The 22,653-nt window shown below is 33.8% G+C and overlaps 1 protein-coding gene across 1 annotated transcript; it reads right to left on the bottom strand.

The window, feature by feature from the left end:
* Window positions 1-1,789: 1,789 nt before the first annotated feature.
* Window positions 1,790-3,313, bottom strand: LOC138310849 (tripartite motif-containing protein 5-like). Its single transcript, XM_069252178.1, has one exon. The coding sequence runs from the start codon at window positions 3,311-3,313 to the stop codon at window positions 1,790-1,792; it is 1,524 nt and encodes a 507-aa protein (XP_069108279.1).
* Between the last annotated feature and the right edge of the window lie 19,340 nt (window positions 3,314-22,653).

Raw genomic sequence — 22,653 nt, forward strand, 5'->3', positions numbered from 1 at the left:
GTCCGACTGTATATATATATGTACTGTGACCTATCTGTTAAAGATGCAACATCGCCGACGAATGGTAAATTTTATATATTAAAAATATGAGCAGATGGATTAGTGTTTTCCTTCAGTAATACTTATATCCCGAAAAAATTCCCATGACACTATGCCCTATATTGTAAGAGGTACTGATTAAGCAGACAATAAAAGCAAAACGAATTATTTCATGTTTTTTTCTGTCAATTAGACATATATACACAAGATAAAATTTAGAATTATTTGAACATTTTAATGGGCTCTTCATTTTAAATCTGTATAGTTTAAGACTTTTTCAACGAAAGACTATTAGTGTCACTTTGAAAAATAAAATGAAATATTTTTTTCGTTAAAATGGTATAATTATCTCATTTTAACGCGTTTTAGCGCGATAATTATCTCAGTTTAAATAGGATTTATTTGAATAAAATGTTTTATTTTATAAAGGGGCCACGGTGGCCGAGTGGTCTCGATGTATTACCACAAACCCTCCACTTCTGGGTCGCGATTTCGAATCCCATGTGAAACAGTTTCCAGGTACTGACCGTCATTCGGTGGTTTTTTTATCTGGGTACTCTGGCGTTCATCCGTGAACAAACATGGCACGTTTAACTAATATAAGAAAACCAAATCCAAAACCGTTATAAAGATATGAGCTTTTGCGGTTTATTTTAAGTACACGAAGATTGTCAGACACTAAGAAAATGTTGAATTCCTGAAAAAACGACAGAGTATTTGCACTTAGGGAAGTAAAATGTTGTATATGTAAAGTTATTTAATTCTCTATAATTTTTCTCTTCATGTTAATTGATATCAAAATATCCTTAAACATAATGTATTTAAAATACAAACTCACATCTGTTTGGATGAAGGCATCAAAACAATATCAGCGATCACATCGTCGAGTGCATGAATAAATGATCATTTAATGAACTTGAATACAATGATTATCAATAGAATTTGGAATCCATGCAAAAGTATTTAAAATGCATGGTAGTTTTACTTAATATTTTACTATTTCAATTGTGCCTGTGATGAGCATATTCATTGGCTTAAAAATACGACCATAAAGGTAAATAAGAGGCTCATGGGCCTTAACGGTCATCTGACAAGTAGTAGTATTGTCAAACAATAGAGGCAATAAAAAGAACTATCTTATTGAAGAATTTCAGTTTCTGATATATTTGATTAATTTGACCTTAAATGAAGGTCAATGTAATTAATTCTAATATCTATGTTAGCCCTTTATGCCAACAACATTTATTTAGGCCTCTTAGCTATTCTCAAGAAGTAGATTTCAGCCTATTTAACACTGTGGAATTGAATGAAGGTCAAGGTCATTCATTTGAATAAACTTCGTAGCCCTTCATCACAAGATGTTTCAGGCACAATACAAAAGGGGATAAACAAGGAGTTAGTTTTCTTTTTGGTCCAGTTTTGCTGGAACCAAATGATATGTTAGAATGATTTTTTCATAAATTACTATGCACTGATATATCGACTGCAATAACACTGGAAAATATAACATAGAGGGAAAGAGATTACCTAATTTTGTAAAATGCCAATAATGCAAAAATAAAGTCCATTTGGTGCTAAAATATATCCGAGAGATATGTCATTTGTCATATTATGTTACATTTTGCAATATATTTGCATACTTTAAGCGAAGAATATAAGGGTGGGGATGGGGGAGGAGGAGAGATTTGTATTTAATCAGTATCCTTACCATTTGCATGATACTTTCAAGATGCTACTACCGACAATGAAATCATTCCATAGGTAGCATTTTCACCGTCCGTCTATCCTCTTCCGATAATATGTGTTTGTGCTGAGAAACACAAATCCTCTTCTGTCGGTTAGAAGCATGAAGTTTCCATGGATTCAGCAATGTACTGTCAAGAAGTAAGTTCAGATCATTTCCGTTGAAATACAAAGTAAAAATCTTCCCAGAATTCCACGAGGCAACCATAAGATATGTGTCCAATGCACAAATCCCGGAGGAAACACCTATTCGACCATCGTCAACTTTCCAAAGGGTTGTTCCATCGAAATCGAGGCACCGGATATGCGGATCGTGATATGATTGGTCCGTTATGAATACTTTCTTCTCTGATGACGTCATTGTTATATACGTGAATTTGGTTTTTAAGTAAGATTCATCTAAAATAATCATCCATGCCTCGCCATCGGTTTCAAAAATCTGAAGCTCAGAATGAGAACATATAGCGACATATCTGTCATCAGACGCCGCTGCCTTACAAGGAATATTAGTCTTGAGTTTTTTCCCGACTTCAACCACGCCATTTTGGTCTACCTCACACTTCATCAGTTCCTGGGATTCTGGGATAGAAATCATCACCGAGTCCTGCATCAATGAGATGGGTACTACGTCATAGGGTGCTGGGGAGATGGTTGTTTTACACATAAACTGTAACGCAAGGCTAAACACAGACACAACTGCATTCGTGTGGTCGACAATAAGAAGTTTCCCTGAGGGTAGTATCGCTATACCTGTAATCCATGATGTCTTTCCTTGGAAAGGAATCTGGAGGGTCTGCACTGCACTTTCCACTGGATGCTTCAATCTGGTTTGATCTTGGGTTGTCTCCCTTGTTGTGAATTTTGTTTTGTTTTTGTGGTGGCTCACCAGTTCCTCAATTTTCCTCTTCAATGACTTCACCTCCTCATGCATGTTTTCCTCTGACTGTTCCAGAACTTCCAGATTATTGCGTCGCCTTTCTATCATATCTTCAATCGAATTACATTGCTTGAGGAGAGAGTCTACATCATGACCATAACTTTCCTCTATCGGTAATCCTTTCGTATCAGTACCATCCTGTCTGTTTCCATACTCACGTACCTCCTCGCGTGTTATTACACTATGACACCGTTGGTGACGTTCACGACACAGGGCGCATATATATTTCAAATGATCAATACAGAAAAGGTCAAGGTTATTTTCGGGATGATCCTTACATGTTTCCGTAGAATTGTCTTTATCATTGTTATAAGCGTCGATCATAGAAATAACCACGTGATTGTTTTCGAGCTGATCTGCCCACACTTCCGGACTGTTCCGGACATGCGCAGATATACGAACATGCCGTCGACATATTGGGCAAACGTATTCCTTTTTCCTCCGATTTGGATGATTTGTTTCAATTATGTAGTTGTAGATACACTTCTTACAGAATGTATGAAGACATGGTAACGCCTTAGGTTCTTGAAAAACTTCGAGACAAATTGTGCATGTAATTTGATCTTCTACTGTTCTCAAAATAGCAGTTGCCATGTCAGTATGGTTTGTATCCTGAAACAAAAAAAGGGTTGATTAATAGAAATCATCTTTGATTTGTATTAAAATTTTTGTTCGTAGGGTAGACATTTTGGCTTTCTTTAAATCTCATCGAATATCTATCCGTGCGAACATACCAACAAGTGGTCATTTAGGGCGTGCATAGTGTCATTATATATGCAGAGCGAGAGAGCCGGTATTTCGCGAATAGCTGGAAAGCACATACCGAGCTTAACTCATTGACCCCTGAAAAAATCATAATGAACTGTTCTAACATTTGACACAGAAGAGTTCATATGCGTCTTCAAGTGAGTATGAGTTAAAAGTAAATTTTAATGGAAGAACTTTGTCCCGCAATACCCACATTCTGACAATTCCTATGACCTGTTTTGGGGGATTAAGAAAAATTGGTTGGTGATGACTATAGTTGAAAATGTCATAGCCTCGACCAGTCTGCCACTTCTGGTTTTGGACGAGGAGTATACAACACAAATTATATATCGTGTTTAGAGTTGCTTCCCTTGTATGAAAGTAGGATGACATTATTTTGTGAATGAATTTCATATATTCCAATTACAATTGTACCGTTACTGTACCTGAAGTGAAACGCACCAAACCAAACGGACATTGATGGAGTGATTCCTGAAACGTACCATATAAATCTAAGTTACCGGATCTGAGATTTTTCATTTGTCATCGATAAAAATCCATAGTATTCAAAATATTTATATGCGATGGATTTGTATAAACTATATATATCAACATACGGTCAAACCTCCATTAGCGACCATCTTTGTATACAGACCATCAGCTTAATAAGACCAATATCTTAATGTCTCAAATTATAAATTTCAACACAACTTGTTCTGTATAATTTCTAAGGCGTAGAAAATGTATAAATATGTAATTAATTTATAAGGATAATCTCAACTTCAATTATTTTAACTTGCAGTTTCAGCTTTTATTGGAATCTATTATTTCTTTGTCAATTTTCTTTTCATGATCTCAAATATTTGGTCCCAGGTGCAAGGTAACGACTCGTGACATATATTGAAGATGGAGATGCCGGTCCCTGGAAACTGTTGAGACTGTTATACCAGAACATGTTGATATCTTTGCCAATTTACGATACCTTCAATTGGTATCCCTTTGACATAATTGTTCATAATTTATCGAAAATCAAATTGCAACCGCATAATTATAGCTTATATTGAATTAAGTATACATCTGAAAGGGTGAGGATTAAAAACTGAGATGATTTAATAGTCTTTCAAAACTACATGTCACAACATGCAAAGCTTGTCAGTCAAAAAATATATCATCGGTTGAGTAAGCATATAAAAATATCTCACACGATGTGGCCTTTCCTTCCATAACTTATTTCATAAATGTTTACGTGAGTTTCATTATCACTGAAACAAACCTTGATATAAAAATCTTTACTTTCTTACAAAGGTAAATAATTTTGTATATGACGTCGAAAGTATTTTTATAATACAATACTGCAAAATAAATCAAGTTGATAGCTTATTATTATAAATAACCATAATTTTAGATTTATATCAAATATATTACATTTATATAAATATACATGTGATATTGTGCTTTCAAGACGTTGCGGAATATGGTATAAGTAATGATGATCATTAATAAATGGTTTAATATTTTATCAACAGCTCTCTATCACAGTTTTCAATATGAAATCATTCTTATCAATGGAAATAGCAAAAGATTACATATTTTCATAAAAGAGCGAAAGGAAAATAAATACAAACAAACATGTCAACAAATCAACAGAAGGACATTAATGCGCAGTAATATGTAAATAAAAATAATAACAAAATTACTTACCTGCTAAATACAGATTGATCGCGGCATGTAGATATCAAACAAGGTTTACCTCAAAATCAAGGCTTGAACTCACCGAGATCCAAACACAGTAAATTGTCTTATATATATACACACTGGGACAAATGGTTTCTTTACCTAGAGTTCACATGCATATGTAGCGCAACGGGAAGAATTATACATAAATGAATTATAATGTCATAAAAATAATACAAAGCGATAAATTTATGCTTGCAAAAAAATGGAGATCAGCTTTGAAATTCGTTACACTAACTTAATTGGCGCTGTTGAATATTTGCATTGCACATGTTATAGCGCGTGCGCTGTGAATATTATTGAAATATATATATAAATAAATCAGCAGTCATTATTTTTTTTAATTTTTATTACATTTGCAAATAACACCTGTAATCCATTTAATAATTCATAATGCATAACCATGAGAGAGATATTATAATTAAACCATAATTAATCTGAATGCTAATTATAGCAAAAGTATTCTACATTATAAATGCCCGTTTGTTTACGACCTTTGTTAAGAAAATCGTGTGACTTATGAAAACTTTTGACATCAATATGATGCAATATTAGTGCATTGCTATGGTGGCATATTTCTGTCATCGTGTTATTTAAGGTCGACGTAACTTTGCCGAGATAATTATGTCGACCAGTCGAGTTATATCACTACTTGTTGAGATATTTATGTCGGCATGTCGACTTACATCATGGAAAGTCGACTTTTATCCTGGAAAATCGACTTACCTTATTACGACGAGATCCACGATAGTCGGCCGCGATAGTGTAACTCGACTTTCCAATATGAATATGTGGATTTGTCATGTTGAAACTCATCTTACAGATATAACTATCTGAACAAGTCATGTTATAACCAGACTTGCCGACTCTTTGGTCGAAGTCGAGTTACCGTAGTTCGACCTAAGCTAACTCGATGGCAGAAATATACCACCATACCTTAGAGTCGAATCGCAAAATTTCAAAAACATTGAAAATCAATTTTCTGGTTTTAGTAAAAATAGCGAATATAATTACCCATAAAAATAACAATATCATCAAAAATAAAATCATGCACAGGAAACCGATTGCTGCGCACAAGATAAAAAGGACAAAAAGGTCGATGATCGAATGTTAATCGTACGTCAACTAATTCATTGCTTCTACAGCTAAGGCTCATAAAATTGTTCTGCGCTAGTACCCGTAACGTTCAGAAACTAGCAGGGCTGGTTAGAGAAATACTGTTTTACCATAGCTTGATAAATTAGAACTATAAATCGGATTCCATTCCTCGCTATTCCAACATATCTTTACTTGACGGATGGGGTTCTGTTGAATTTCGTTGGTTGAGTGTTACAACACTTAACGGTTCAACACCACAGACGAACGGTAATTTTTATCTATCGAAAACACGAGTTTTGTGTTAATTTAATACATATACATTAACACAAGATTAAACATCAGTTATTGTTAAAATGGTGAGTGTCGTTTATGCTATGTCGACGGTGGAGCATCTTTAACAGCTCTTGAGATTAGATGCCTTTTATTGCAACGATTATTATTTTCAATTTTTAATTGCATGCATGTTGGGCTTACATAACCTATTCTAAATGCAAAGAGCTGGTGACCTGATTTAAAATGTAACCGCCAGTTGACCTGTCAGTTCATACAAACGTTGCCTTATATTTAACCTAGACACCGTCACAAAGTCTGACGACACGAATTCATTAAAATATTTTATGATAAAATTCTTCAAAATATAATGCTTTTTAGTGATATAAAGGGTATAGAAACAATGCCATAATATTAAAATTGTACTTTGAAACATACGTATCACTTTTGAAATGAAATAGATTAGTTTTTCAGTGTTTACTAATTTTGAACAAATTTACTTTCAGGAGGGATCTGTGGAATTTTTTGAGCAATTTTGGGTTGAAAATAAAAAAAAAATATTTTGAGGATTTTTTTGCTGCTGAAGTCTTTATTTATATGAAAGTAAATAAAATCGATAAACATCATAATATGCAAATATATCGATTCTGGCATAATTATTTTGTAAGCAAAACTCACGTCGTTTTCTCTGAAAACATGATGTTCTGTTCGCATATTGGACATGTGACTTTACAATTTCTCACAGGGTTCCGTTTTCTCTGAAAACATGATGTTCTGTTTCGCATATTGGACATGTGACTTTACAATTTCTCACAGGGTTCATTGCGATCTCCACATTCACGAGGTGACATCGTGGGGACTGCACTGAATTCTGGGAGAGATTGCTGACTTTACAATCAATGTATTCGTGCAAGGGCAGATAACTCGTCAATATGCAAACACGAGAAATAATTAAGCGATGTTTGAGCTACTCCATTAATAAACCAGCACTTTTTACCATTCCCAAAGACAGTCAATGCTGTCGCTATTGACTTAACGAGGAAATAAGATATTAATCCATGTATATGATTTGCATATATTAATGAATATCTGAATGTTCAAAAATGTTATTAATTTATCCGGCATTTTTGTCATTATCTCAGTCGACTGGGACTTGTTGTTGTATATTAGTCACATTTCCATGATTGAGAAGGTATATATTTAATCAAAATGAGTTCCTTAAAACGGGCATAAGTTTAGACATATGTACCTAAACATCGCATTGACATTTTCGTAGGAATTCGGTCTACATTTGTCATAACCTCGTTCAAAACGTTCATTAACATATCAAATGCTATAAAGTGTCATTGGAGAGGGTTTTTATCAACAAGGTATTAAGGCCAAGGTCATATCTCAGGATGTTGCATGTCCAATATCAGGTATCTAGGCTTTTTGAAAACTTGACAAGAAACAGTTTAAAGGTTTATGTTTTTTGTCCCATATGACATTCAATGTAGGTAAAGGTCATTCATATAAAAAAATTGTAGCCCTTTATCTCAGCATGTATTTTTTACGCCTCTGTAGACTTTTTTAAACTTCCCATATTTACCGAGTTTGGTAAAGTTCGTATTTGCAAAGTTATTAAATAATTGTCCATTTGAATGGTTTTACAGTCTAATTCGTTAAAGATGCTCCACCGCCGACAGAGCATAAATGATATTCATCCTTTGAACAATAATTTGTGTTTAATCGTGAATATATGCCTAATTAACACAAAAAATAATATAAAATAATTTATTTCGCCTTTGGTGCATGCGCAAGCAGTACTTCATTTCATATAGAATATAGTGCCACGGAATTTTTTCGGGATGCAATTAATTCTTTTTCATATTTTTAACTTGAAGGAAAATTAGAAGCTCAAACTTTTCAATGGTGGTAATGGTGTAAAGTAAGTAACTTTTGTAATAGAAGAAAAATACTAAATCGTCTGCTCCTGTTTTTGATAGTGAAAAAATACCATTTGTCAGCGGTGGAGCATCGTTAAACAGTATCGTTCATCAAACCTTATGTTTTCAATAGATTACTGAAGAAAAATTATCTGATCAAACTTTTCGTCCAGCTATGACACATATTACTGTAAAGGAGTTTTGTGTATTATAAACTAACTTTTTTTCGCATTTATCTGGGTCAAGGTAAACTCATGATGGTGTATAACAGCAAAGTTCATCTATATTGATAGGTACTTCAATTTAATTTTTATTTTGCGAAAGTAAATTTTCGCGGACTTGTTTTGCGGTGGAAATTATAAGATTTAAGAAAGAAAGTTGGTTGAAAGTGACAACCTACTCAGTCACACAAAGTGATACAGATGCCATCATTCAGTTAGTCTACTTTCTTCACAAAGACAATACTGATTGAAAGTCATGTGTAGCTATGTTAATTCTTAAAACATACATCTACTTGTCATATCAGTGGAACGTTATATTAGGACATATGGTAGATCTTTCAACGGCCCTGCAGGTAGGGCGTTATAATTGTACCTGCTGCCCCTATTGCATGATCGTAAAAGGCGACTAAATTTAGGATCTTATCTTTTCTCTTCTTCCTAACTGACTTTAAGTTTCTTAATGCCTCCCTTGGCACCGCCTCACGTTTGGCCTTGAGTTGAGCGTTCGCCCCTGTGAAGAAGGCTCTCGGTTCTGTCCCCTGGTCGAGACACACCAAAGTCTATATAAGTGGTAGTTTCTGCTCCTGCTTAGCGCTCAGCAAACCGGGAGTGGGACGACTGGTTCGCCCGTTGTCAGTATAATGTGACCGGGCGGGGCGTGTTGCTTGGTGCCTTCCGCGGCATGCTTCAGTGATTTAGCACTATAAAAGGGCAACAATTCCACTATACAAGAAGACACAGCATGAATATACCGCAGTCTCCCAAAACACGCACCTCGCACAAAATACACGCAGCACACCACATACATGGGAGGCCGTCCTTGCATGATCATAGCTGTTAATAGGACGTTAATTAATCAAACAAACAAACAAACATACCAGTGGCTATGAGGCTTCCTGATAGGGTTCGAATCCTCTGTCTATAATAAAATAAGCAGCAATTACACTTAAAGGCCCGCTATTTTTCCGAAATAAAAATTAAAGTTTCATAAGAACAATAATAACAAAAATAAAGGAGTATTTATATCGATGGTCCAAGATAAGGTTACAATGCCAAACAAATGCCAATTTCCCTGAGTAATCTATATTTACAGTGAAGATTCATTTCGCTGTTTTGCCGTCTGGCACAGTGATAATCACTAATCAGCTAGCGAGCTGTATTTAGGACGACGGCGGTAAACATAATACGACCCGCGTTATGAAAATTAACATTAATTTATTTTAATTAAATTGTTTAGGAATTGATAATGTGTAGTATTGACGTTAAAGCTGACAATGTTAAAAAAATATACATTTGAGTATAAAAGTTTTTTTCAATATTTTTTTTAAATTCGGTTCTGAGACAACCCCTTGCGTTTCTAAGGATGGGCAGTCGCCATTTTGTTTTAACTCTGCTTGGATACAACACCGGTACCGACCCTATATAAAGCGCGTGAACCACACATACGTGCTATCAGTCGAACGCTTGCTGTTCAATGTGTAACAACTAACACCTGACCGGCTATAGATCTACTGCACTATATACCAAAGACGTAGTGATAATAAAATGGTTAGTACTTTCAATGTTTTTCTCAAATAAAGTTTCTAAGAACCATATGAAGATATATACAGTTAAATTAAAAGTAATGCATATGAATTCATACTTTCTTTCCACGTGCGAAGAGTTGACATGTTTGCTTGCTAAAACCAGCCCTACAAATATTTACAGGTAAGGTGTTTTGTTTATGTATCAGTAGGTGATACACAGTGGACAACTGCTAGGTGTATATGTACATGACTGAGCGCACGTGTGTGATTCACGCGCTTTATATAGGGGTCGGCAGGCGTCTCGAATCCAAGCTGAGTTCAAACAAAATGGCGTCTGCCCGTCCTTAGAAACGCAATGGGCTGTCTCAGAAACAAATTTTGAAAAAAGAAATTTTATTTTTTTTTTAATCTCAAATGTACATTTTTTAAACTTGCATTGTCAGCTTTAAAGGCCCATTACCTTTCCGGAGCAAAATATAAAGGTTTCTTAAAAAACATTAATAACATCAGAAAATGCATACCGATGACCTAAAATAAGGCTACGACACCAAACATATACAAGATTTCCTGCGTAATATATGAAATCAGTGGAGAGTCAATTTCCCTTTTTTGCCGTCTGGCGCAGTGATAGTCAACTACCGCGCGGGTAGTATTGACGTTAGGTTTATAAATTTTGCGACTCTACAAAATTATCAATCTCGTTTTAAATACCCCATTTTTAAAATCAAAAGCCATTTCGGAAAGGTAGTTACCCGTTACATCATTTGAACATTTTAATGGACTTTTTAATTTAACTGGACATATGGTCGAGCGTTCTAAAATATCTGTTATTAACATTCGCAGTTATTCTCATTATTTAATAACCAGTGTTAAGGGAGAGAAATCTTTTATCGTTTGGTATCTTAATTTATTAGAGTTCTCTCCCTTACACTTCACTTTTGCTAATAACATGGTCTCTCTTTTTGCTTTAAACAAATTAAACACCCTATGTAGAGTACGTAAAAACTGTCAAGGGATTCGAAAGTACATTAGATAAACACTGGAATGACCAACTACAAAAATACTGTTTTGAAGAAAAAAAAACGACTGTGAATGTTACAATTTTATTTTAAATAAAAGAAAAAAAAAACATCAGCATGGTATTACAGAGTTTTACAGAGCTGACTGTTCCTACTTTGTCAGAAATAAATCTATGTATCTATGTATCTACGTAAACGACTTTAAATGATCCTTTCACGCCACACCCTTTAAAAGCTCTCGTTTTATTTAGTTACTTTCATTTTTGCGTTATGGCCGTTCTACCTTGGACATGTAGTTAGAACTTAGTGACCCTTCAAGGTTTCTCATGAATATTAGTAAATCTTATAAATATGTTCAGACCAGATCTTTTTATGACCAAAATTTGATATTACACAGTTGATAAATGAGTACGCTGCTTAATATCTATATTTCATAGAAAGACACAAATATGCATTGTGCTAATGCTGTCTATGAGCCACGGCATTGATTTGCCTAATATCTGTGTCATATATATATATGTCATAATTTCAATTTTCATGTGATAACGTTTACCAGCAATGCAATTTCCGACCATTATTAGTATAATCATTTCAAGATAAACATTTCTTATATTCTGTACTGACAATTTGGGTGTAAATTGACATTTTATAAAATCGTATTTGCAAAGTTTTCTATATTATTAGAAATATTTGGCCTTTGTTGCGTAATTTTATACAAATAGGAGAGATATTATTTTTTTTTACTTTTTATTTTTTTTACTTTTTACTTAAACATGCCATCATTAGCATTGTCATGTTAAGATAAACATTTGTGATATTTTGGTATTGGCAAATTGAAATGAAATTTAAAAATAAATCGTAAACCAAACAATTTCCATTCTGTACTACATAGTACCTACAAACCTACCTATCTGCCCACGTATACACTAGTTTAGTGTCTATGTATTTCCCTCTCTTTTTCAAAAAAAATAGAGTCATGCTATCCATTTGTATTCACCTAAATTCATTTCTAATAAAACCTATAAAAAAGTATACTTAAAACAGATATTGAAACAAAAGAATGGAGCAGTACATCTTTATTTCTTTGACTTATATATTATTATTTATCATAAGCATTATTTTTTGGAAAGGATGCATACCGATTATCTCCCTTGCATTGAGGAAAATATTGAATTCATCTCGCTCTACAGCTTGCGGTCTGAACGGAGCATAATGGAGTTTAGAGACTGGATTTCCAAGAGTGATATCCGGGATATATCTGTTTGTGCAAAATTACAAAGAGTTCCCATATATTTATTTTTGTTAATACCAATATTTTTATCTCCAAATAGCACGCAGATTGAAAAAAAAACAAACCTGATAAGTGATTAAAATTAATAATGAAATAAATAATTTGGATGCGAGAAATGAACTATTATCTGAGATGATATAGCGATTACCTCCCTTCCCTTATAGCTATGGCCTTAAACTTTCTTATGATGCGCATGTAGCTGTATATAGCGGTTCGTTAATTGCATTGCTAATCATCCAAAAACTAACCCCCCCCCCCCCTCTACTGTAATATCCTTAATACACGTGAAAATAAAATCTAAACTGTCGTATAACATGGTTTCTAATGAATTGTTTATTTATTTTTCTATTTATTGCTTTTATTTTTTTTTTTTATTTATTTATCTTACATGCTTTCTGAAATATTATAGGCTGCTCAACTTTCATCATCAATCATTTTAATGTAAATATAATTGACCCCAAATGACCATTCAGTTAAAACATTTTATTGAAACAAAAGGGTCGGCACAAGTTAATTAATTAGACCTCTTCAACAAATAATACAAATGTGTGTTTTATAAGCATTTCATGAAGTCTATTGTTTATTATAATTTTTTTCATATTTGGGCATCAATATATCAGGAAGATTCTATCTTACGATCATTTAATGCTGGCAAAACCCCAGAGTGGTCAAAAGTGATACTGTAGGTTGTATGTCTGTCAAGAAAATAGACCGGAGAGTACCCATACGTAGATCACAGGGATCTGTGAATTAGTTACAATGTAGAATAGGATTTTTACCGATTTTTGATCAAGACCTCTAAAATGTCTTAAAATGTTCCTAGGGCACTAAACTATCTAAACTGTAACTAATTCTCAGATCCCTGTGTCTGGTTGGTCTATGATTATATTAACTGTAACTAATTCTCAGATCACTATGTCTGGTGGGTCTATAACTATATAAATGGTAACTAATTCTCAAATCCCTGTGACGTAGATTATCACCTCTGACACACGAGTATTTTTCCTTATACTGTATGAATATATTAAGTTAATAAAATAGTTAGACTGTGTTCTTGTTCACATACAATCCACTATTTCATAATAAAGCAGGCTGATTTTTGTTAATAACATTGACATTTTGTCCAAAAAACAGCTACGTGTATTTCTCATTCGACAGACTACGGCCGATTCCGGGGTTTGCCGAATGACACCGTGACGTAATATCATCGTTTTTCACATTAGCAGTTTAAAAATGTATATTGCACGAAAAGCTATGTTTCAGACAGAATGTTTGTATCGCATTGGATAAACCATTAAGTAATGATATACCGTTATATATCAACTGTTATTAATTATAATTAATATATAATTAACACCCGTAATAAGGTATGACAAGGAATTTTTGATAAATATGGTTGGGGATATGGACATTGAATACAAGAACTTCTGCTATTGTTTGACCATGTCCGTATGCTAATAGAAGCGGCCGTACTAACACCATTCCTGCCGTCGCATGTGGGTCATCAACCATTTCCTTTGTCCGATTCTTTGTCTGTTTTGCACCTAAAATAGCACAAGTAATTTTCTTGTTAGTCTCAAACTGGTGCGAGGGATACAATAACTTGCAATGTGAAGGACGTGAATTAATTAAGGCATTGGTCAAGCAGTGGTCAAGATGACCTGTCACAGAAATATTTTTCAATGAAGTAATGGGCCTTCCTTCAACCCAAGTGGAAAATAAATTGAGGGGCATGAATATGTTGATCCCAGCAGTGACCTGACCTATGACCCGTATTTCCATAGAAGTGCACTCGCGTGCGAGAAAAACAGATGACGTGAATATGAATGGAAGAAATCTAGAACGGGGTTTTTGAAATTGACGACTGGGTTTTCCAGGTAATCTTATCCTGATGTCGATTTCAATATATTTTATTGCTTTACACAAAGATGTTGGACACAATAGAAACACTTCGTTTTAATTTGCTGATGGTATATTTATGAATATTTGTATTTCTCCGTGACTCGCATAGTAATTTTATATCAATAATAATGTGCAATGCTTAATACAAATATTGTTTATAAAATTAGCACGTTTGTTTTGTCTAAAAAGGCGACATTTATTCACAAACACAGTATTTATTCATACAAAATAGAATGTTTGGGAATTGGAAATCAACGTTAAAGATTGTTTGTAAATTGTGTATCGATTAAAGGTACTACATGTACATTGATTACAAATGGTATGTTTAAGCTATTAAAACAGGAGCAGACAAATTAAAGAAATACTCCACTGCTGACAAATATTTTTTTCTTCTCAATAAAAAACAGGAGCAGACGAATATGTTGTCAAGTGACTTACTTTACACCATTACAACCATTGAAAAGTTTAGGCTTCTTATTTTACCTCAACATAAAATATCAAAAATAATTAATTGCACCCCGAAAAAATCCGTGGCACTATAACAATATCCTATATGGAACGAAGTACTGATTGCGCATGCACCAACAGCCAAATTAATTATTTTACATTTGTATATTATGTTTTGTTTTAATTAGACACACACATATATACATAATTAAAACAATTATTGTTCAAATGATGATATGGAGCATCTTTAATATTTTTCTTCGGTAACAAACGTTACTTACTTAACACTATTATATTCATTTGAAAATTTGATCTTCTCATTTTACTTCAGAAGTATCTAAAATGATTAATTGCGTCCCGAAAAGAATCTATAGCACAATGTCCTATATGAAATAAGATACTGACCGCGCAGACGACAGAAGCAAACAAAACATTTATGACTTTTTTGTGTAAATTAGGCGTATATGCATATACATGATTAAACATATATTATTGTCCAGATATGCCATGTCGGCAGTTAAAATTAAGTTTTTTTATGGAACAATTTATTGTATTTAGTATGGCATGCATGCACATATATCGTTATTACAATTTGTCACAAAATAGAGCAAAGCAAAAATATAATATATTTCTTTCGTGGTGAGACCAGCTAATGGAAGAACAATTAGGGTATGTAAATTGTTAATGTAGAGTAATTAATCTCCTTACGACGTTAATCATTATGCGCTTTTGGAGAAACTTTTTCTGGTATCAACAGAGAGGACAGTGTATTCAAGAACAATATTTAATCTTGAACTTAGCTTTACGTTTCAAGGTGACACTGTTTGATGCACGTAACAAGAGTGGCTTAGAAAGTAAAGTAAATATGGCCGTTACGTCTCATTGTAGTTGACCCTTCGATGGACTCATTGACCTCCCAATGGACCTGTGTCCGAAATCCGGACATGATCCGGATAAACAAACAACTGTAATCCGCACGGAATAAAGCATGTATATACTAGTCTTTACTCTAATTTCCAAACATACATAGCATTTTCGAGTGATGTCATGATCAGTTTGTACATGTAAGTATTTACTGATGAAATAAATACATATACATTAATTAATCTATTAATTGCTTCATAAATTATTTATGCCCCCACTATTAAATAGCCACCCATTCATTCATTTATCCATCCATCCATCCATCCATCCATCCATTCATTCATTCATTCATTCATTCATTCATTCATTCATTCATTCATTCATTCATTCATTCATTCATTCATTCATTCATTCATTCATTCATTCCATTCATTCATTCATTCATTCATTCATTCATTCATTCATCATCATCATCATCCATCCATCATTTCATTCATCCATTCATCATTCATTCAATCATTCATTCTTTCTTCCACCCATCCATCCACACAACCATTTCTTTTTTTCTTTCTTTTTCTTTCTTTCTTTCTTTCTTTCTGCTTTCTTTCTTTCATTTTCTTTCTTTTTATTTTCTTTCTTTCTTTCTGATTATTTTACATATCTATCCATTTATTAATTGACACAATAACAATACTCTACGAACAAGGACGTATCCCTGTCTACGAAATAAATAATTAATATAGATGAATAATCGCCAACATTAACGGTAAACACTTCGGCGTAGATGAGGACACGCAATATCCCCAAAGGCACATAGCAAATGTGTTAATAAACAGTTGGTCTTAATACGCACAATACAGTCACCGGTCAGAAGCTTAAATATTACACAACTATTGACTAACATCTTGGTCACGTGACTGGTCAATCACGAGTGACGTGGTCAGTTGGTTAACGCTGGGTATTTAACTTACAAGTTCACACGGGCGTATCCTCGAAGGTCAGTCGGACCATGATTATAAATATGTCTTGGAATTATTAACAATATACCAGTTGTGGAATGATCTATAGCAGGATGCGTGGAAACTTGTGTTATAATTCTAATTTCAAGTTACAGAAAATGAAGAAAAATAAATGAATAGATTAATAAACAACAGTATGAAACAGTTTGTGGAAACTCGTGCAAAGTTTAAAGATGCTCCACCGCCGACAGAGCATAAATGATGTGCATCATTTGAACAACAATTGGTGTTATAATCGTGTATGTATATGCTTAATTGATACAAAAATAATATAAAATAATTTATTATGCCTTTGGTGCATGCGCAATCATTACTTCATTCAATATAGGATATAGTGCCATTTTTTTGGGATGCAATTATTATTTTTCATATTTTTAACTTGAAGTAAAATTAGAAGCTCAATCTTTACAATGAAGAAAAATACTAAATCGTCTGCTCCTGTTTTTGATAGTAAAGAAAACGATTTGTCAGCGGTGGAGCATCTTTAAATAAAGAACAGAAATAATATGGTGACATGCGTACTTAGTCTGGTTAAAAAAAATCGAAATCTACGTAATGATATAATGTTCGTCAAGAGAGACGAGTAGGACAGGACCAGGTGCAGAGGAAGAGAAACCGTCTTATTCTGTATTGCCTGCATATACCATACAAATCATAACGCATGTCGAGTTTACAAAATAAAATACCTTATCAAGTTCAATATGTGAATTTTATTACCCTATTGTATTTTGTTTTTATTTTTTATGTCGTCTGTGTGTAAAGTGTACCAAAAATGGACGCAATTTTATTGCCAAGCTAATAACTTATTTTTACCAGTTTCAATCTTCTGCCTCCTATATTAATTTGTTGATTTGACCGATTTAATAAATTTAATTAAGTTTACAAAATAAAATACCTCATAAAGTTCAATATGTGAATATTATTACCCTATTGTATTTTGTTTTTATTTTTTATATCGTCAGTGTGTAAAGTGTACCAAAAATGGACGCAATTTTATTGCCAAGCTAATAACTTATTTTTACCAGTTTCAATCTTCTGCCTCCTATATTAATTTGTTGATTTGACCGATTTAATAAATTTAATTAAGCGACAGTATCTTATCGTCAACTCCCTGTGATAAAGCCTACGGTAGAAACATAGATAGGGACCAGGTGCCAGGTCCCTGTGATCTAGAGTAGATCCCTTTGGGTGGGAGGTTGTTGGTCAAATGTAGGTTTTTCGCACAGGGACATGAGAATAGGTTACAGTTGACATCTATGCATTTATTTTATACATTTGTACCGATCTCAATGTTCGTAAAATATTTAGACGACTGAATTATAGAAGTCTAGATCAAAGTTTAGTTAAAGTCATACTTCTTAATGCTGTATACAGAACATATTTTGAATATCTAAACTTTTCTAGTCGTAGAACCGCTACTTCACTCCTCTCGAAACGTCTGAAAATAATCTTTCGACGCAAGGAAAGATCCAACTTTAACTATATACAATAATTACTTCTCATGTCCATGTGGTTTCTCAGATACCAACATTCACATCACACCGTGATATAAAACAGGGGGAAAGTGACTGCACGGGGGAAAGTGACTGCTAAAGACCGTGCGTGTTCACGAATCCAACATTGTAAATGTTTTTATTGAGAAATATCTAAAATTCTTAGCCATGAATTTTTTGCATGCGCCTAACTCTTGGTACGTATATTTTTGTTGCAGTATCGCGTTTGTTCTTTTTCCTGGTTCTGTCATTTTCTGTACATTTTCTAACCAAAGAACTTAATATGAGAACATATTTATTGATATCATAAGCATATTTGAAAAATAATACTTAAATATCGCCGTTTTGTCTTTCTCAACTCTTTCATTGTTATGGCAAGATAAAAAAAATCGCATTAGCAGTGCAGAGTAAAGAATAAATATGAAGGGAAATAACTTATTCATAAAGAAACCCACAAAAAAACACATTGTTTTCTTCACTCAATTAGCATTTCAACTCTGCAGACGACAATTGAATGATTTCTACATAATTTTGCACCATTGTGACGTTTTGTCTGGATGGCGGGACGAAACCATGCAGGGCTAAGCATACATTATGCTGATCAGGCTTGAATGTCTGATATGTGTAGGTATATACTTCGATATACACTGTTGTCCGCTCAAATTGACCTTCACAAGTTTTAGTCTGGGTCACGAGTCAATATTAGCCAGCCCTTTGTGTCCCCCTGTCATTAGGTAACACTATTTACTTACGATATCCTGAAAACCAGACAGGTTCGGACGAAAGCCCAGTCGTAAACAATGCGCACGCAGTTTATCGAGTGTTGTTCCGTAATATCTTTTGTTATCTTACTTTTGATTGGCTGTTTAAAGTACCTCACAAGTGTCCCAGACACTAAATATCGTTAGTGGATTTTAGAAACACCGTGTAATATCTTACGCTGGTAGATCGATCCGTCTAATGCCCCAACCTTAAAGATTAACGAATTGCTCTATGTCTGGCCCAAAATACAGGTAACCATATACACAGGTGTATTTGTCCTGTTTCTGGGGGAAGAAAACGACGATTATTCTTAGGTAACTTTTATTGAACGATTAAGTGGGTTTGCTTTTGGAACATATTTAGTCTGATCGCAGATTAATAAACATATTAATCTCTAGCAACAGTGCTACACTTTAATCTTCCCGTTTGTTTGATCGTTCATCCATACTTCTTTTGTATTCTATTATCTTTGCTATTTCTCAAATGTTCATAAGAGTGACCAATTTGTCTGTATATATCATCACGTTACTTCAATTTAAATTCACCAAAACATGAAATACTCTCAAAGATTTGAAGAAAATGGTAAAATACTCTCAAAACATTTCAAATCATTTGTAAAATACTCTCAAATATTTGAAGCAAGCTGTGAAATACTCTCAAACCATTTGCAGCAATTTGTAAAAAAACACTCCGAGAACGTTTGAAGCAATCTGTGAATACCCTTAAAATGTTTAAACAATTTGTAAAATACTCTCAAACAGCTCAGGCAATTTGTAAAACACTTTTATTTGAAGCATTTAGTAAATTACTCTTATTTGAAGCCATTTGTAAAATACTCTCAAACATTTGAAGGGAATTTTAGAATACTCTCAAACCCTTAATAAAAAAACTGTCAATACCCTTAAACAGTTCATGCACTCTGTAAATTACTTTCATTTACAGCAAGTTATCAAATATTCTCAAACATTTGACGCAATGGGTTATGACTGAACATTGGAAATATAATTCCAGAATGTCTTTCTTGTTACAAAAAAAGCATTTGGTCTGATTGTTGTATCGCCTTAGCCAGTTAATGTCATTTGAGGATGATCACCCCTTGTGCAATATTGTGTGTGTGTTTTGTGTATGTAAATAACTATATTTTGGGAGGCTACGGTATATTCATGTTGTGTCTTCTTGTGATAGCAGAACTAGTGGCCGTTTTATAGTGCTATCTTCCTAACATATACTGCCGAATACACAAAACAAACACATCCCACCACTAACAATTACAACGGACAAACCAGTCGTCCCATGCCCTAAATGCTGAGCACCAAGCAGGAACAGAAACTAACACTTTTATATGTTATGGTGTGTCTCGGCCTGGGGACAGATCTCAGAGGTGCAAGCGCTCTCAACACAAGGCCAAAAGTGAGGCGGTGTAAAAGAAGAGAGAGAATTGTCTAAGCTTGATTTAAGACATCATAATTGATCATGTTACAAATGCAATAAAGCCAAAAGAAAACTTATAAAAGTTCAAATTATTGTAGTCAAAAGTACATTATATTCAACAGACATATAACGCGGGTTTATATTACAATATAGTTGTACAAATTGTTTTCAATCCCATTGCACCTTTAGCAATAAAACATGTTTATGTAATCTATTCAACGCCACATACATGGATGTACTTCAATAATATTTCTATTTTTTTTTACATATCCTTGATCAAGAAAAAAAACCTGAACATGGAATTTTGAATTGAGAGTTTTCGTTTCTAAACCTAAGTATAGGTAATATTTTTGAAAGGAACACTACGTTTCCGAAACAAAAATAAAAAGTTTTATCAACAACAATCATGTTAGGAAATATATATCGATGTCCTAAAATGAGGTGACAGTATCAAATAATTGTAAGAAGCTTCATTTTGTTGTTTTGCCGCTTGGTGCAGAGGAGTCAAACAATTGCGCAGGTATTGGGTACCATTTACCCAACGACCGCGATGCCTTATTGGTTAAGGTACGTATCTGATTCCATTCCTGCTCCAATATAGCTATGACGAGGCCGTGGATGGAAGACTGACCGGTATTTGGCGTAGGTCGGTGTTTTTTCACCGGAATACACGGATTCCTATCGTTAAAAATCCTAGACGTATGTTCTGTTAATCCGACGTAAATTAAAGAATAAAACAAAAAACAACTCCGTATTTTATCAGATTTTCATTAAATATAAGAACAGAAATTATCTACCTTACAGGAAAAAATACCAATTAATATCAATTGTGATGGAGGGAGTTTAGCAAGGTATTAGTTATTCGTTGTTCAGAATAACGAATATCTGTCTATCTTTATTTTACCCAATCAAAAGTAAAATTGGACAATTATTCGATATTCGTTATTCAGAATAATGTGTAATTGTCTAACTTAACATTGCTTGCTGGGAAATTTGTGGAAATGATAGCATCTTTAATGTTTTTATGAGCGTATTAATAATTTTGTTCTTGAATTGAAATCTAGATTCATATTTTAATAAAATATATTACAATATATGATTGTTTTTCAATATCGGCGTTATTAACAAGAGAGGTGTTATGGATTTTGTTGCCAAGTGAATTTCAGTCGTTTCCAGGTGAAATTCCACTTAACATACTGTACACTAACCTCATCATTAACAATTTGTCGCCTGAGGCATAATTTTGGGTCAATACCGACAGCCATGAATGAGTATGGCCTCGCCATGTCGTTTAAAGGTTGATAAACATTCTTATCAACCATGTCTAAAGTGTATATTACAACCCGCGAAGTATTGACGGGACAGAATTGAATCAATATATATGACGTAACACTGTCTCGTTCTCGGGTAGTTGTGGCGCGTTACGTCATGGTGACCAAATATCCGTCTGGCAACGGTAAAACTGGTCCCGATAGGGATTGTCGGCTGTTGTGATCGATATATTAACTGGACGTAGGTTAATGACCGATGACCACAGGGTATATGCGACCTTGAGAGGTCTCGTCTTGACCTTCAGGGTGTCACTATTAAGGTTGTTTTGTCAAGTAATGTCATTAACGACTCAGACATTGTTATCGGGTGAAATACGTGTTTATTGTGTATTTGGTAGACATGGAAATCTGAATTACATCATTCATTACGCCCAGCGTATAATTAATTTAGTCTTTGATAATTATGGATCCATCAATGGATACATTAGATTTGTTTTTGGACAAATATACCGCAGAACTTCACGTACATGTACTGTATTTAGACACGAGGAAAACCAAAAAGAGATCTAGATCGACAAAAGTGTCAAACCAACATAAGTCAAGCCGAAAGGAAAATAAAATGTCAGATATTACAGATATTTTCAAGCAAATACATAATTGTCTCGCCATTTTTGCGATAAGAAGAATAGGCTTGATTATTTTATGATAAGCACCAAAATTTATTCAAAATCAAATGCGCAAAATATAAGCACGTTTAAATTCACCTGTTTGATTTAATTATATATTATTTTAGATTATTATTACTTTAAATTATTTAAATGATAGTTTTGTAATTATAGCCTTCTTCTTTGTTGTCGTATCGTATTTCGCATTGTTTGGTTAGCTTGGTAGCTAAAGAATCCACATACTACCTT

The sequence above is a fragment of the Argopecten irradians genome, chromosome 16 (assembly GCF_041381155.1).
Source record: "Argopecten irradians isolate NY chromosome 16, Ai_NY, whole genome shotgun sequence".
In the NCBI taxonomy this organism is placed as follows: domain Eukaryota; kingdom Metazoa; phylum Mollusca; class Bivalvia; order Pectinida; family Pectinidae; genus Argopecten; species Argopecten irradians.

Excerpts from the sequence above, each read along its gene's own strand:
- LOC138310849 (XM_069252178.1), bottom strand. The coding sequence starts at position 3,313 with ATGGCAACTGCTATTTTGAGAACAGTAGAAGATCAAATTACATGCACA.